Genomic DNA, 16,426 nt, shown 5'->3' on the forward strand with positions numbered 1-16,426 from the left:
TGTGGGTAGATGAAGGGAGAAAATAGCAGCCAAAGACCTGTTTTTTCAATGTTCATTTATTTTGAGAGAGAGAGAGACAGAGACAGAGAGACAGAGAGAGAGGGAGAGAGAGAATCCCAAGCAGGCTCTGCACTGTTCGTGCAGAGTCTGACACAGGGCTTGAACTCACGAACTGTGAGATCATGACCTGAGCCAAAACCAAGAATCGGTCGCGTCACCAACTGGGCCACCCAGGCACCCCCAAGACCTATTTTAAAAGCATGAATTAGATCATGTCTCTCTTTTGCTTCAACTCTCCCAGAGCTGCTTCCAGCAGCTAAATTAAATCCCAAGCCCTTACCCTGGTCGGCAGGGCTTCCTAATTCTCTAGCAACATCTCCTGCCTCTCTCCCTTGCTCCTGGCGTTCCAGCGAGAGGGAGGTGCGAGGAAAGGCCCATGGAAAGGAGAGCAGCAAGGACACGGTTTGAATAGGAACCCCAGGCTTCCTGCTCTTGATGGAGCAGAAAGAGTGAGGTCAAGGGTGGCAAAAAATAGGGTAGGGAGGGGACCGGTGTCTGATCATGGGGAACACTGCGTGGGTTAGCCTGGCACACCCGGGGTCCTTCTGAGAGGGGATGAGGTGCCGTTGAAGATGGTCATGGTCAGTTTTGTGGTCTGGAAAAATCACTTGATTTCGACAGTGACGACCATCCAACATGGTAGTCACCAGCCATGTGTGGCTACTGAGCATGTAAAATATGACTAGTCCAAATTGAGGTGCACTGGAAGTGCAAAATACACACCAGCTTTTGAAAACCTAGTGCAAAAAAAAACTCAATAATTTTTCATATCGATTTTAGCATTGAGATACTAGTTTAGATATACTGTGCTAACTAAAACACATTCTTAAAATTAATCTCACCTGATTCTTTTTTGCTTTTTAAATGCGGCCACTAGAAGACTTTAAATTGCATGTGTAGTTTGCATTACCTTTCTACTAGACAGAAATGTAGACGATGGATGAAGAAGGAGAAAGACCAGTTCGGAGATTTTATCAAAGGTCTAGCTGAACAATTGATTTATTCATTCATTCAAGAAATATTTATGTCAAGCATTGCACTAGCCCCTGGAACGTGGTAGTGAATGTGGCAGAGAAGGGCCCTGATCTCCTGAACTTGACATCTCTGGCAGGGAAACAGACCATAGAGAATCAAGCCGATAAATAAACAGAATAATTAGGATTTATAATGATAAGCAGAGTAATTACAATAGCATCCTTTGGTGAGGCACCCGATTGTAGGCAATATTTACACTGATAATTGAAGGAGAGGAAAGAGCCAGTCCTCAGAGAGGGCCAGGGAAGAGTATTCCAATCAGAGGCAACAGCCAGTGCAAAGTTCTTGGGGCTGTCACTCCGAGGCTATGAACAAGGGAAAAAGTGCTGTGTGATTGTAGCTAAAGACTTAGGAAGAGGGTATCTGTGTGAGCCCTTGTGGGCCAGGGGAAGGAGGTAATTTTATCCTAGGTATCTCTAATCACATATTTAATGATTTATCTCTACTCACATATTTATTATCCTATTGATATGAAATGTCCAGAAAAGGCAAATCTACAGGAATGAAAAGTAGATGGTTGCCTGCAGCCGGGGTGGGGGTGGGAGGATTGACTATAAATGGGCACAAAGACTCTTCCTGGAGGGACAAAAATTGACTAGAAGCCACTGAATTATACACTGAAAATGGGTGGATTTTAGTAGTATTTGTGAGAAATAAGCCCACCAGACCAATCAAAGGAAGGATGCGGAGACTTGGAGGACAACGAAGCAAGGCTTTAATCAATGTTCTTGCAAGAGTGAGTGTCTGATGGACAGGCTCACCAGGGGCAGTTACAGCAGACAATTTATCTCCTAGCATGAAGTCATGTTCCCGGTTCCTCATTGGCTGAGTACTATAGAGGTAAGTCCCGCCCCTGGGTCCTCATTGGCTGAGTACTACAGAGGTTACAGCCTTACCCCTACATCATGTATGGCAAAAAGTAGTCTGATTGGAACAAATGTACATTGCCTGAGGTGACACAGAGACTTTCAGTCCCTCCTCCCTTTGTTCTTTGGAGCATGCTCATTGTGAAGCCCACAAAAATAAGCCTGAGAAATAGACCAGGGAAGAAAACCAGGAAGGGAGGTGTCTGAGCGTTTGGGACTCCATTGCAGGGACTGGGGCTGGTACATATTTCCAATAGGTTGCAAACCTACTGTTAATTAGACAGCATAGTTTTTATTTGGTATTTCTGAAAATGAGTCATCTCTCTTACGTCTCACAGTATGTAAATTTTACCTCAGCAAAGTTATTTAAAACAAGATCTCTCTGGATGATATAAGGGAAATCCATTCAGGGAAGCACGGGTGATAGCAGGGTGACAAGTTCACGGGAATTCCAACGGCTCAGATAAGAAAAATCAACCTTGAACTTGGGTGATAAAAATAGAGCTGGCAAGGTTTCTATAAAGGGCGAGATAGTCAGTATTTCGGGCTTTGTGGCCCGTGTTTCTCCGCCACAACTCCTCAACTCTCTCCTTTTAGCACAAACACAGCCCCAGAGAGTATATAAACGAATAAACGTCACCTTGTGTCAATAGAACTTCATTTGTGCATACTGAAATGTGAACTTCGTATCCTTTTTACATGTCATGAAATACTCCTCTTCCTTTTATTTTTCTTTTTCAACCATTTAAAACTGTAAAACTAGGGTGCCTGTTGGGCTCAGTCGGTTAAGCTTCTGACTTTGGCCCTCGTCAGGATCTTGCAGTTTGGGAGTTCAAGCCCTGCATGGGGAACTCTCTCTACTGTCAGCGCAGAGCCCGCCTCAGATCCTCTGTCCCTCCCTGTCTCTGCCCCTCCCCACCCCGCCCCTCTCTCTTTCTCAAAAGTGAGTAAACAGGTAAAAATTTTTAAATAAAATAAAACTGTAAAACCATCTTAGGCCTGATTAAAAAACACATGAAGTGAGTGGGCCAGGCTTGTCTGCCCTGCTCTGGGCACCAGCTGCAATCGACAAACGGTCCCAGCCATTTCTTCAGAGACTTCCGCTGGCCCGCATGACAGGGGATGCTTGGCAAACAGACCTTTACAACCAGGAGGGAAAATCATCACCTAGTGATCCTGTTCTGCTCCTTCAGTACGTGTAATTACTGTCAGAAGAGGCTTCCTGTCCCCCTGCTCAATCGGTGCATTGTCATTGTCATTCTGCTCACGGAGTCTATTCAGCCCTGAGCAGAGGCATTTTTTTTCTAACGGGGTTGATCCTGTTTCACCGCCCTGAGTTTTTGGCAGGATTATTATTTCTTTTCTTTTTTTTCCTGAAGGATTTAAAGCAAAGTTATCAAGCCTTTCCCCACCCTCCCATCCTGTGTATCTTTCACTAAGAACTCATATAAACCCCACAGCTCTGGCTTAGCTGTTAATCTTTCTGGCTGCTTAAAATCTTTGAAGTCATTTATCCCACTCAGGAGACAGGTAAGTCATATATTGTAGATATTTTTAAACCCTCCGGCTTCCTCTCTTTCCCGGAGCATGAGGCCAGATAAGGAATGCATCTGCTATAATTCCCAAGCTCTGGGCTCCTGGTTGCTGAATGATAGGAGAGAAGTTTCTATCACCCAATCTCTACATTGCACTTATGCTAAGACTCCGCCCCTTGATCACAGTCCCTTTCTGGTTTCTTTCCCTTAAGCTATTGATTAGAATCTTAGTGCAGTCATCAGCTGTAAGGATGGCTTGTCCTCACATCTGTGATAAAGGAAACGTAATCTTTAATCCAAAAAATTGGAATGGGGTTGAATGAATGCCCTAAAAAAGCGCTGGGAGCAAAGCAAAGCAACGGCTACAAATTATACTTTCTTAGCCAGTGGCCCAACCAATCACAGGCTTTGGTGGAGACGCAGACCTGGGGTTCCTGTCCTGGCCCTTTGGCCGCCTTCTGCTGGGCCAGGTGCTTGTCCGAGCCTCGCTCTCCTCAAACTATACAATAAGAAGAACAATTAAGTCTGCTTCAAGGACTAGTTAGCGACCGTGTGTAAAAGTCCTAGCCTATCAGATAGTCAACAAATAGGAGATCCTTCCCTCCTTTTTCTGCATTAATTGCATTAATTGTCCTTTTTTAATTTTTTAAAACTTTTCCAATGTTTATTTATTTTGAGAGAGAGGGAGAGAGAGAAGGGGCAGAGAGAGAGAATCCCAAGCAGGCTCCGCGCTGACAGCACAGAGCCCAACCTGGGTCTCGATCCCATGAACTGTGAGATCATGACCGGAGCTGAAACCAAGAGTCAGACGCTCAGTCGACTGAGCCATGTGGGCGCCCCCCTGCATTAACTGTTCTTGAAGAGGCAGGACCTTGCCCTTCAGTGTCCTCCTCCTGGGCCTTGGAGCTGACTGCCTGAGCGCGAAGCCAGCTGTCACTCAGCAGTGGAAGGACCCTGGGCAAGTTATCCGACACCTAAGCCTCTGGGTCCTCCTCAGGAAGAGGGAACTGATACTTGCGTGGAAGGTTGCTGAGCGAGCGGACCATAATGTGTTGAGACCCGTTAGCTCTCACCGTGGCTGGCCCGAACGGGATAGGACTTCTGTGCGAGTCTTCACCTCTTCCCTGGGCCTTGTGATTATTCTGTATCAGACTGGGCGTCTTTTGGCCACAAAGTAGAGCGACAAAGGTAGGTTTACCCGGCCGGCCAAACTAACCGTGGTGGATCTGTGATCCTTGTTAACTGGAAGCAACGTGATGCTTAATTAAAGCCCCAGCAGCTTTGATCCCTCCGTTTACATCTTCCAGCTCCAGGGCTATTGCCCACAAAACGCAGACGTATGGCGAATTCACTTGACGAGACTCTCGGGCAGATTCTTGGCTCACTGGGCACGACGGCACTTCACAGTCCTTCTCTCGGGAGCATGACTGGATTTCTAACCGCTTCCGCCCACCAGAGCACTTTGAAACGATCGGTTCTGGGTTTTTTTTTATAACATCCGGCCTTTTGTGGCACACCGAGATGGTATTTAGAAGGGAGGAGGGTGCAGTGGAACGTGGTGAAAAAGGAAACAGACTTTTTTTCAAGTTTATGTATGTATTTTGAGACAGAGAGCATGCACACGCATGAATGGGGAAGGGGCAGAGAGAGAGAGAGAGGGAGAGAGAGAGAATCCCAAGCAGGTGCCACGCTGTCAGCCCAAAGCCTGATGTGGGGCTGGAACTCACGAACCCTGAGATTGTGACCTGAGCCGAAATCAAGAGTCCGACACTTAACCCACGGAGCCACCCAGGTGCCCCAAAGAAACAGACTTTGGTATCTGAGAGACTGCGGTTCTCTCGCTTAGGAGCTGTGGGACCACGAGCAGGGGCTTCTGCCTCTGATCCCTGGTACGATGGGAATATCGGTGTCTCTCCCACGGGATGCTTGAGGAGGTAGAATAACAGAAACAATGCCCCAAAATGGAGGTTCCATAGATTATACTGTCGGAGAGGGGAAAAAAAAAAAATCTTTGCTCTACCCTCTTAGGTTCAGTGACTGGGCCATGCAAATTGAACAGACCACGGGAGAAGGTTTGTGTCATATGCATATGGCGGGCCTCACAGAAATGAAACGAAAACCACAGAGGTGGTTGGGCCCTGGGGCTTACATATCATTTTGACCAAAGGATGATAAGTTTGTGGGGAGGTGACCAGGAAAGGAAGAGAGCTTTGATCTCCCAGGGCGCTGAATGGTGGGAAGGCAAAAATATGGGGAAGCAGATGGAGATAAGGATTACTCTACTGGAGCTCGTTGATGCAGACCCATCTTGCTGTGACTTTCTGACTTTCCGTTGTCTTCACGGCCCTAAAACCCCAGGCAGGGGAGATTCATAACAGTCCTCATTTTCAGAAGTTTCTGCCCTTAGCCAGGTAAGGGAGGCTCTGGGGAGGCTTGTAGCTGTGGCCTTCGTGGCGTATTTGGGGGCAGCGTATTCTGATCCTTGTCAGTACATTATTACTGTTGTCATGTCGTTACCGGATGAGTTTTCTGCCCACGTCACTGAAGAGATGATGATTCGTGAACAACTGTCCCATTAGGGCCATGAGGAAAGCACGGAAACGATAACTTAGTTTCAGGGTAAACTTTTGGACATCGGATCCAGTCTTCATAAGATGTAATCTTGAGGATCGTATCTCTAACCGAATGGGGAATACTGTCTCTCTTGTTTGCCACTGGAGTGCCGATATCTTTATTGCTTCTGTGTGTTAAACACGTATGTGGTACTTGCTCTGTGCCCGACACAGTTCACTGTATTTTACAAATAGCATGTGTTAGTCCTCCTCACAGCGTTGGGTGAGGAAACTGAGGCACGGAGAGGTTCAGTGACTTGCCCAGCTCGCAAATGGCAGAGCCTGGAAGCCGACTCAGGCTGGCAGGCTCCAGGGTCCGTGCTGGTGACACCAATGCCATGCACTCTGCAAATATTTTCGAGTGAATGAAGGTTGAGGGATTGACCCAGACAGCACTACTCAATAACCGACTTAAGATTAAAATCAAGTCTCTCTGACCTACACCCAGCTCCTCCCCAGGGTGTCCCACCATGGCCCACGCTCCCAAGGAGGAGTCAAGGGAAGCTTGACCTCCCTAGTTTGGCAGAAAGACGAAACGCAGCCAGTTCTGTTTGTATAAGCTGTGGAGTGGAGGGCACGTCCCCGGCCCCATGAATCACCGCACACAGTCTGCATCACTCTCCATCTTCTCATTTGTCCTTTCTGGGGTCGGGGCACTGAACGGTGTGGAAATTCTTGTGGAAATTAGCAGCCCCCAGGTGGCTGTTAATTGAGCGCCCGTCTCTTGATTTCGGCTCAGGTCATGATCTCACGGGTTGTAGGATCGAGCCCCGCATCCCATGCGGAGTCTGGAGCCTGCTTGGGATTCTCTCTCTCCCTCTCCCTCTGCCCCTCCCCACTCTCTCCCTCCTTCCCTCCCTCCCTTCCTCCCCCCCTCAACAAATGAAAGTAAATTAAAAAAATGAAAAACACAATGTGGAAATGCTTGAAAAGGAAAGCAAGCCAACTGAGGACCAGGGGTGGGATCCTCACAATTCTCAGCTCACACGTTCAATCCGCGGATTCTGTCTAATTCAGCAGAGAATTCACGGAGCAATTCTCCCGGGTCAGTACCACATCAAGCCCGTGGTAAAAGCAAGTTCTCTTTGATAAAACTCCCCGACTCTCCAAACTACCGTAGCTCCAAAGACTGCCGGAGATACACTTAACAGATTCTGCATTGTTTATCTCAAATTCGTATTTAACTGGGTGTCCTGTGTTTTCATTTGCTTGATGCGGCAACCTCACCCCAAACACATAGTCGATTTGGCCAAGAGCAAAGAATTAAAAAAAAAAAAAAAAACAAAAAAAAACCAACTAGACAGAAAGAAAAACACATTTTTCTCCAAGAACAAAATCAATAGAAAGATGCCTTCTCACCGTAATAAGGGTTAGCGTGTCTACTCTTCATAAATGGAGGCGGTGGTTAACACGAGGAAGCAGGAGTCGAAAAAGGGAGGTGTATCCATTACGTAGATGTGGATAATTATTTTTCTACTACAAATTTTTGTCTGTTCCTGCCTCGGGCGTGGTGTGGGGCTTCAGGAGCGGGGTGGAGGAGGAAGGGGGGAAGAAAAGAGACCAGAGGTAAGAGAACGAGACAGGAATTAGGATTCCCAAGTATCGACCCCCTTCAGGTACCTACCGTACCGTGCTAGATGCTGTGATCCTTCATCTCATTTCATCTACACGAATTATCTTCCAGATGGGCTGTGACTCTGGCCATTTCGCACACGAGGCGCAGAAAGGCGAAGTAATGTTTGCACAGTAGTTGAGGGGCCGGAGGAAAGAATCCTCACGTACTTGGCTCACCTGTACCCCTTTGCTGGACAGTGTGGACAGTGTGCTAAGTCCTGCATTCTCCAGCCTGCCTCTCTCTCTCTCTCTCTCTCTCTCTCTTTTTCTCTCTCTCTTTCTCTGTCTCTCCCTCTCCCTCTTCCCCCCACCACCCGCCACCCCTCTCTCTCATCTCCATTGTAAATCACTCTATGGAGAATGTAACACAGTTGGCCTTGAGTGTGAATTAGGTGCTCCAGTCCCCATCTCCTCTAAGGTACTGATCAGCTTGAGGGAAGGTGCATGTGTGGTCTGTCCCTGTGTCACCAACCAGCACACGATGACCGTATATGTGTTGAGCACCTACCGTGTGCCAGGCTCTGGGTAAAATGCCTTGGACTCATTATCTTAAATCCTCACAAAGACCCAGTGAGCTAGGTTTCTGGTCCCCATTTTGCAGATGAGGAAAATAGATTCAGAGAGTAAACGCGTTTACGAGAGTAAGAGGGCTTCAAGAAAGCCCCATGTCTTCTTGCTCCCTGGTAAGGCTCGTCTCTGTCCAGGGAGGCATTTAGAAGAACCACCATTCTTGGGGCGCCTGGGTGGCTCAGTCGGTTAAGCGTCCAACTTCGGCTCAGGTCATGATCTCGAGGTTCAGGAGTTCGAGCTCCACGTCGGGCTCTTTGCTGACAACTCAGCCTGGAGCTTGCTTCGGATTCTGTGTCTCCCTCTTTCTCTGCCCCTCCCCTGCTCATTCTCTCTCTCTCTCTCTCTCTCTCTCTCTCTCTCTCGAAAATAAAGAAAAACATTTAAAAAATTAAAAATAAAAAAAAATAAAGAAAATGCCCAGGAGAATGGCCGGCACACAGTGCCGTAGACAAGGACGTAGGGCGAACCCTCACGTACACTCGGATATTATTTTCCTATTTAGAAGCAGCGGTGATGCTGTATTGGGAGCGAATCTCCCAGCCAAACAGCCAGAAAGCCTATGGGAGAGGCATTCTTGGTTTGTGACTATGCACGCCTGCCCCTCCCAGATTCCCGGGTTTCTGCAGTTATGCGGGGCCACGGGAATAATTCTGGCACGGGTTCTAGCCTAATCCGAACTATTCAGAGCCTTCTGCGGGTTGTTTCTGATGACCGCCCAGGCGGTTTTCTCAAGGATATTCTGCATCAGTATGCTTAGTAACCTAACCTTTTTCCTCCAGGGGCCTGCTCGCCTGCTTCCAGACATGCCGGGCTTCCCGGGACCCGGTCCTCCGGTGAGGCTGTGCGTGGGCCTCACGTGCATTCTGTCCCTTTGGAACACAGGTGGGTCCGGTCTGAGTTCAAGAAGTGCCTGTTCTATATGCCGAGTCTGGGTTTTCACTGGGCTTTGGAGAATGGCAGCAGCTAACATGTCCGGCCAGAATCCTAAATGAGTCCCATCGAAACGGCGATGATGAATTCCCCATGTCTGGTTTTGCCCTCTGACTTCCTGCACCAGAGTCTCCGTTGCGCAACAGCATTATCTCCCCCGCCACTGTTACGCCTCTTGTCCAAACCACTGTCCTCTCTTTCCTGGACCATGAAGGCAGCTTTCTAAACCAGCCCCTGCTTCTCCTCCTGTCTCGCCATGACCTATTCTCCACTCACCAGCCTGAGCGATCTTTTCACAACTCTCGGCAAGTCACCTCCCAGGCTCCTCCCTCATTTCACCTGCCCCAAGTTATTCAGTGACTTCCTACTTCTCTCTGGAGCGTACCCCAAGTCCTTCGCATAGTCTACACGACCCTGCCCACCTTGCCATCCCCGGTTCCTACGATGCCCCGCCTCAGCGCGCTGGCTTTCTCTCAGTTCTTTAAAGTCGTACTCGTGCCCACCGCGTCCCCTGGCACACACACTGTCATCTACACTCTGCCGACCCCCCCCAGCCAGTTACATTCTACTCGAATACTATTCACCCTTCAGCCGCACATCACCTGCCAGGGAGAGCTTTCAGACCACTGAGATGAATCGGGCTCCCTGTTACACACCCTCAAGGCGCTCTTCAAAGTATTCCGCGTCATTCGTCGTAATATCTTTGAGTCTTCTTTTCCTTTACGTCGGCCTTCCCGACTAGACTATAAGCGCCACAGGGATGGGGTCTGCACTCGCTTGTTCATCATGGTATCCCCGGCACCCAACACACGCGAAGCTTATTAAAGTCCAGCTGCTACGTAACATGGTCACAGTCCATCAATAAATACGCGGTGACTGAACTGAAAGAGCCAACTACACGTGCCATGTTAAGCAAGGCACCTCGCCGTTTCCGATCATAGTCTTCTCGTCTTTAAGATGAGCGTTTTGGAGCCAATTCTTTCTCGTGTCAAGCCTGGGTTATAGTTTCTCTGATGAGCGCTCTTTTATTTTAGTGTCTGCTGTGAAAGGAGAAGCCAAGAAGGAAAAGGTGATGACCCTCCTTCCTCCAGCAGGTAAACAGGCGGGTGTGCCTGCCCCGCTCATTCTCAAACTCCTTGGCTTCTCCGAGCCTCACTGTTCCTATCTGTAAGACGGGGCTTGCGTCAAGCGTTAACTGTCATAGTAAGAGTTCCTGACAGTTGTGCTTGCTCTATGGTTCGTGGGACCCCTGGATTCCCGTGATCTTATTAAATCCACAAAGATCGACTCGCTCGATCAGCAATGGACGATTTCGCAATGGGAGGCATTGTCATGGGCTATCCCCATTTTTGCAATAAATTCTTCTTTCCTTGCCTCTTCTTTTTCTTTTTGGTGGTGCAAAATCTGCTCTGCAGCACGACCGTGGATGCATTGCGACATAAGGAGCACACAGGAGGCAGGGACCTGGCTGCCTTTTCCAATCTGTTGGCAAACAAGCAGGATAATGGGGGTGGGGGCGCACAGCGGGGGAATTACTCTTTATTTTTTAAATTTTGATTTATTTACTTTTTTTAGTGAGAGAGAGAGAGAGACAGAGCATGAGTGAGGGAGAGGCAGAGAGAGGGAGACACAGAACTCGAAGCAGGCTCCAGGCTCCAAGCTGTCAGCACAGAACCTGACACGGGGCTCGAACTCACAGACCGCGAGATCATGAGCTGAGCCAAGTCGAATGCTTAACCGACTGAGCCAACCAGACACCCCTATTTATTTGTTTATTTTGAGAGAACGAGAGAGAGAGAGCTGAAGCAGGGGAAGGGCAGAGAGAGAGGGAGAGAAAGAATCCCAAGGAGTTTCCTCCTTGTCAACGCAGAGCCCGATGCGCGGCTCAAACTAAGGCACTAACTGTGGGATCATGACCGGAGCCAAAACCAAGAGCCAGACTCTCACTTAACCAACTGAGCCACCCAGACACCCCGTAATTTAACTTAGTTTTAATTAGTGCATTCGTGTGGTTCCAGATGCAAAAACGCAAAAGGAACAAAAGTGTACGAAGTGAAAATGGTCCCCAGCCAAGCGCTTCCCTTCCCCAGAGGACACACGTGGTACCGATCTCTTGTGCATACGCAGGGTAATTGTCGATAAACATTTTCCTTATTTGAGCCGTCAGTTTTCTCCTCTTCAAATGGGGACAATTTGTGCTCCACAGGTAATCATAAAGGATGAACCGTGGTTAAACTAGTAAGCACGCAAAAAATATGAAAACTACCAACACTTTCTCTCTTACAGATACCGCTAAGGTGGTCTTTTCATCCAAAAAGGGAACAGTCCCTTTCTATTGTCTGTCTGGCCATTTATTTGAGAAATGCTTCTGTACGGCATCTTATTCAGAAATTTGTGCCTCAGGGGTGTTTCGTTCACGCGTCAAATACTGTTATCAAAATCCACCCACAGGTGTGCAATTACACAAAGGAATGACGGACATAATGTCTCCTTGGTGGAAGGAGTGGTGTTCGGGGAGGGTTCTCCGTTAGGAAAGTTTGCACAGGGCCGGCCAGCCTCACAGCCTGTAGCACCCCTGTGGCCTGGAGCTCCAATCCCTCACAGGCACGGAGGTCTCTCTGTCCTTCCCGGCCAGGTCACAGGCGAGGTCGGCGGCTGCCACAATTGTCACTGGGGCGGCTTCCTGTAGACTCTTCAGGTGGAGTGCCCTTCAGAGCGCCAGACGGGAGAGCAGGCCGTGTGCCAGCTCTTCACCTGCTTGATCACAAATGTCTGTCTCAGAGTTCCTACTGTCGTTGCGTCACCCACTCCCCCCAGTAACCGTGTGTACGGAAGGGGACCCGTGGACCCCACCTGCCTCTGACCTCAACGCTCCAGTAGTTAATCAGGAAGCTTGGAGTCCTTGAAAAGCCAGGGAACACCCCAAAACATTCGTCCACAAATGTACGGATAAAGAAAATGCGGTATGTCCATTCAGTGAAACATCATGCAGCCTTAAAAAGGAAGATAATCTTGCCATACACATGATGGATGGTCCTGGAGGACATTATGCTACGTGAAGCCAGTCACAGAAGGACGAATACTACATGATGCCTCTTCTTCTAGGAGGTATCTAAAATCGTCACTCCTACACGCAGAGAGTAGAAAGGGGGTTGCCAGAGGCAAAGGGAAAGAGGAAACAGGGCCACTGGTCAGGTACGGGGTATAACTACATACATCACGTCGCTTTCCTGGGCCTCAATTTCCCCATCCTTCAAAGGGAATGTCGGACAAGATACTTGCAAAGGATGTTACGAATTGTGCACGGCTGCTTTTCCCCAATCCTGTTTCGTTCATGAGAACTTTTATTTCAGTGTCTGGAAACAAAGACATTCAAAAGGAAAAAGAGGAAGCCATCCTCGGCACGACGGGTAACTAAGCCAGCCTTGAATCCTGACTTGCTCTGTAGCTCTGGAACTTGGTTTTCAGCCTGTCTGTGCCTTGGTTTTTCCATCTATAAAATGGGCATAAAGCACCCCCCCCCGGAATGTAACATGAAACATAATCATTCCGACAATAATAGAAACAAATGCAGTATGTTCATAATGCCACCTAACCCCAAACCACCGATCCTCCAGGTCACGGCTTTCCAGCCACTTCCACAGGGAGGCCCTCTCGAGAGTGCCCCCTAGACCAGGCCGGGCGTCCTGAGGGAGGAGCTCGTGGCATCCTGCCGGGCCCCGTCTGCTGCCCCTCACGTGTGATTACCCTCCTCCTGCCCGGGGCACAGACAGCAAACCCCACGGAGGCGGAGACCTGTCTCTCTCTCTCTCTCAACTCCCAGCATGATTGCATGGCCCTCAGTGAGTGTTTGTCGAATGAATAAAGAATGAACGTGCGCTTAGGCATTTCAAGATTTCCCGTGACGTTTTCTTCTCTAGCATGAACTTCACCGAGCCAGCCAGTGGCCTGCTCTCATGACAAGGCCACCTGTCTGCAGCTCTTAGGAAGCAGGTTCTGGGCTCTCTTGTTTAGGCAAGCTTCTTCTCCACTCTGAGCGTCAGCTTCCTGGTCCATAAAGGGGTGGGGTAGATTAGGCCCCCTGCCTGGGGATCACCTGCCTGTTTATTAAAATGTGAATTTCTAGGCCAAGGTCGGCCTAAGGAGACTCGAGTATTGGGGGGAGGAGTCTGCCTTCTCACACGGCAGGTGATTCCACCCTTCTCTAAGCCCAAGGCCCCTGCGCCGAGGCCCCTAAGTCTCTTCCAGCGACGTGTCTCCCCTGAAGTCTTTCTCTCCCCAGTGTCTGGCCTTGGAGGAGAAGAGAGGAAGGAAAAGGGGGTGGCTTTTCTCGACACCACAGGTGAGTCCCTTCCTCCCTTCGGGGCTCCGTGGGCGGGCCGGCTAAGGGAGCCTCCTCCCCGCCCCCACGTCTCCAGACCCCCACTCATAATCCCCATAGCCTCAGTCTTCAGATTGCGTGATCCACACAATTATCCAAGCATTAAGCACTGAGAACCACCTTGTTAGTGAAAACATAAAGAGGCGCATTAACCACTCTTTCCGCCTCGTCTACTGCTATCCCGAATCTTCAGGAAAGAGCCTGCGAGGGGCGGGTCTTAACCTGGCAAGGTCTCTCCACTCAGCTGCACACTCCCAATATCTGGGGGAGTGACCCACTGGTTGATTGATTTTGGTGTTGATGTCTGGGCCGCGTCCCAGACCTGTTAGATCCGGATCTCTGAAGAGGGAGTCCGAGCGTCAGAATAGCAGAATCAAAAAAATAAATAAATAAAACCAAACGTTTTTCTCCGAGTGATGCCAGGTGCCCAGCCAGGGCATCGTCTGTTCGACCACGTAGTCAGTTCCAAACGCAGCGGGGTTGAGAAACCTTGCCGTTTCCGTGGGCTTCCCATCACGCGTGGGCATCGCCACCGATCTCCACTGTCCCCAAATGCAGAGATAAATTATTCACAAAGGGAGCGCTCCCGTCCTTCACGGGGACTTGTCTTCTCTAACTTGTCATGATGTATGCCGCTGGCTGTCACCTCCTGAGGACGAGAACCGCCTTTTATCTCCGGACTCCGTGTGCCCGGCCGTGGGGATGAGTTCCGGAAACGTCCAAAGACGAGGCACAGGTGCCTGAATGTCAGCATCGGGGAACTTCTGTTGTCGAAAAAAGCCTGCTGGTGACAGTATCTGCAAATCTCTTCTAGAACTGCCCGCAAGGTCAGTCGATCTGTCCGCGCTGAACCTGACAGAGCTGGTGAACGGGATGCTGAGCAGAGCTTTAAAAGGTGACCTTCGTCGGGGCCCCCGGGTGGCTCTGTGGGTTGAGCATCTGACTCTTGATTTCGGCGCAGGTCATGACCTCACGGTGCGTGATTTCGAGTCCCACATCAGGCTCTAGGCTGGCAGGTGGATCCTGCTTGGGATTCTCTCTCCCTCTCTCTCTGTCCCTCCCCCACTAGCCCGCTCTCTCTCTCTCTCTCTCTCTCTCAAAATAAACATTAAAAAAAATTTCTTTTAAGGATAACCTTTTTTAAAAAGCCCAGTCCAGGCACACGTTGGTCTTGTGACCACTTCCCTTCTGGAGGGTCTGCAGTCTGGGCAAGACAAGTCGCATCTCTGCATGCCGGCTCCTCCCTGCTCAGATGGAAGGCGTGGTGTCCTCCCGGACCCCTGATGAGATTGAAAACATCCACATGAAGTAGGAGGCTGGCCAACATCTTGAGAGCGAGCTGCACCCCAGACATGGCACGCGGACAGACATTTCTAATCACACCTGCCCTGCGAGAGAGCCACCAGGGCTTAGGGACAGATCGGAAACACAGCCAAGGGACAGGTCCTTCTGCAATTTGGGTTTTGCTTATATTCAATTTTGCGCATTAACTTCCATTTTTGTTCCTTTATTGTATATTTTTGTCATTTATTTTTATTATTTGCTCACCATCCTTTTTTTAAAAATTTTTTAATGTGTATTTTATTTTTGAAAGAGAGAGAGAAAGAGAGAGTGTGAGCATGGGGGGGGGGGGCAGAGAGGGAGACGCAGAATCCGAAGCAGGCTCCAGGCTCCGAGCTGTCAGCCCAGAGCCCAACGCGGGGCTTGAACTCACAGACCGAGAGATCATGGCCTGAGCCGAAGTCAGACGCTTCACCGACTGAGCCACCCAGGCGCCCCTCATCATCTTTTTAATTTCTCTTATTTACTAATTGGTAGTATTCTTATTGTCAGTAGGCATTTGACTTCTTTATCTCACTATCTCTGGCAGATACGAAGAAGTTCTTCTCCCTGCTAAGCATCACCTCCTACAGTTCCGTGGCCTTCCACAAGTTTTCCGTGGCCATTTACAACAGTAAGTGCCCCCCGGCTCTGCTGGGCGGAGGTGATGGTGAGCGACCGGCCGGCAGGGCCAGGTTCTGTCTCAGGATTGCCGTGTGGATCGTGTCTCTTCACAGTTTCTAACCTGAAGGCTGTGGACCCGGCCAGGTTCCCCACCCGGTACTGTTACTGTCTGAACAACCGGACCAATGACTTATCAGGTGTGTGGAGCCACTCCCCCCACCCCCCACCCCCCCAGGCTTGTGGCTTTCCTGATGTCGCTTGTGCCCTTTCAGATGAGTTTGAATTAACTTCCTTTCTCCCTGGAGTGAAATAAGACAGTAATATCTATTATGCTTAAACGTGTGCACATTTCACTGTCACAGAAAGTGCTGTCCTTGGTTTTTATCTTAGAGAAATAGGTATGTCTGAACAAACGGGCAAGAACAAAATGTTCATGCTGCGTTGTTTTAAGAGAAAAAGTGGAGAACAACATACCTACGTATCATTAATAAAAATGGTTAGTTGCGTGTATAAACTTTGGAAAACAGCCATAGGCATTGCATAAATGAATGGGTGTGGCCAGATTTGGCCCATGTATGGAAACATTTCCATGATACTTTTTTTCTTTTTTTTTTAAGTTTTCTTTCTTTCTTTATTTTGAGAGAGAGAGAGAGAGTGTGTAGGGGAGGGGCAGAGAGAGAGGGACAGAGAGAATCCCAAGCAGGCTCTGCACTGTCAGCACAGAGCCTGATGCAGGGCTCGAACCCACGAACTGTGAGATCTTGACCTGAGCCCAAATCAAGAGTCGGGCAGTTAACCGACTGAGCCACCCAGGCGCGCCTCCGTGACATTTTTAATTAGAAAAAGAGAGTTACAAAATAATGCATAGAATACACGGTC

The 16,426-nt window shown here is 49.1% G+C and overlaps 1 protein-coding gene across 1 annotated transcript in view; it reads left to right on the plus strand.

The window, feature by feature from the left end:
* Nucleotides 1-9,095: 9,095 nt before the first annotated feature.
* The window catches only part of HHLA1 (HERV-H LTR-associating 1), a 34,522-nt gene continuing 27,191 nt past the window's right edge, over nucleotides 9,096-16,426 (plus strand). The window contains exons 1-6 of the mRNA XM_030303905.1: nucleotides 9,096-9,174; nucleotides 10,257-10,316; nucleotides 13,505-13,564; nucleotides 14,418-14,498; nucleotides 15,474-15,557; nucleotides 15,661-15,744. Of these exons, the coding sequence (XP_030159765.1) occupies nucleotides 9,096-9,174; nucleotides 10,257-10,316; nucleotides 13,505-13,564; nucleotides 14,418-14,498; nucleotides 15,474-15,557; nucleotides 15,661-15,744 (448 nt within the window). The remainder of the gene's footprint in view (nucleotides 9,175-10,256; nucleotides 10,317-13,504; nucleotides 13,565-14,417; nucleotides 14,499-15,473; nucleotides 15,558-15,660; nucleotides 15,745-16,426) is intronic.

This window comes from Lynx canadensis, chromosome F2, assembly GCF_007474595.2.
Source record: "Lynx canadensis isolate LIC74 chromosome F2, mLynCan4.pri.v2, whole genome shotgun sequence".
Classification (NCBI taxonomy): domain Eukaryota; kingdom Metazoa; phylum Chordata; class Mammalia; order Carnivora; family Felidae; genus Lynx; species Lynx canadensis.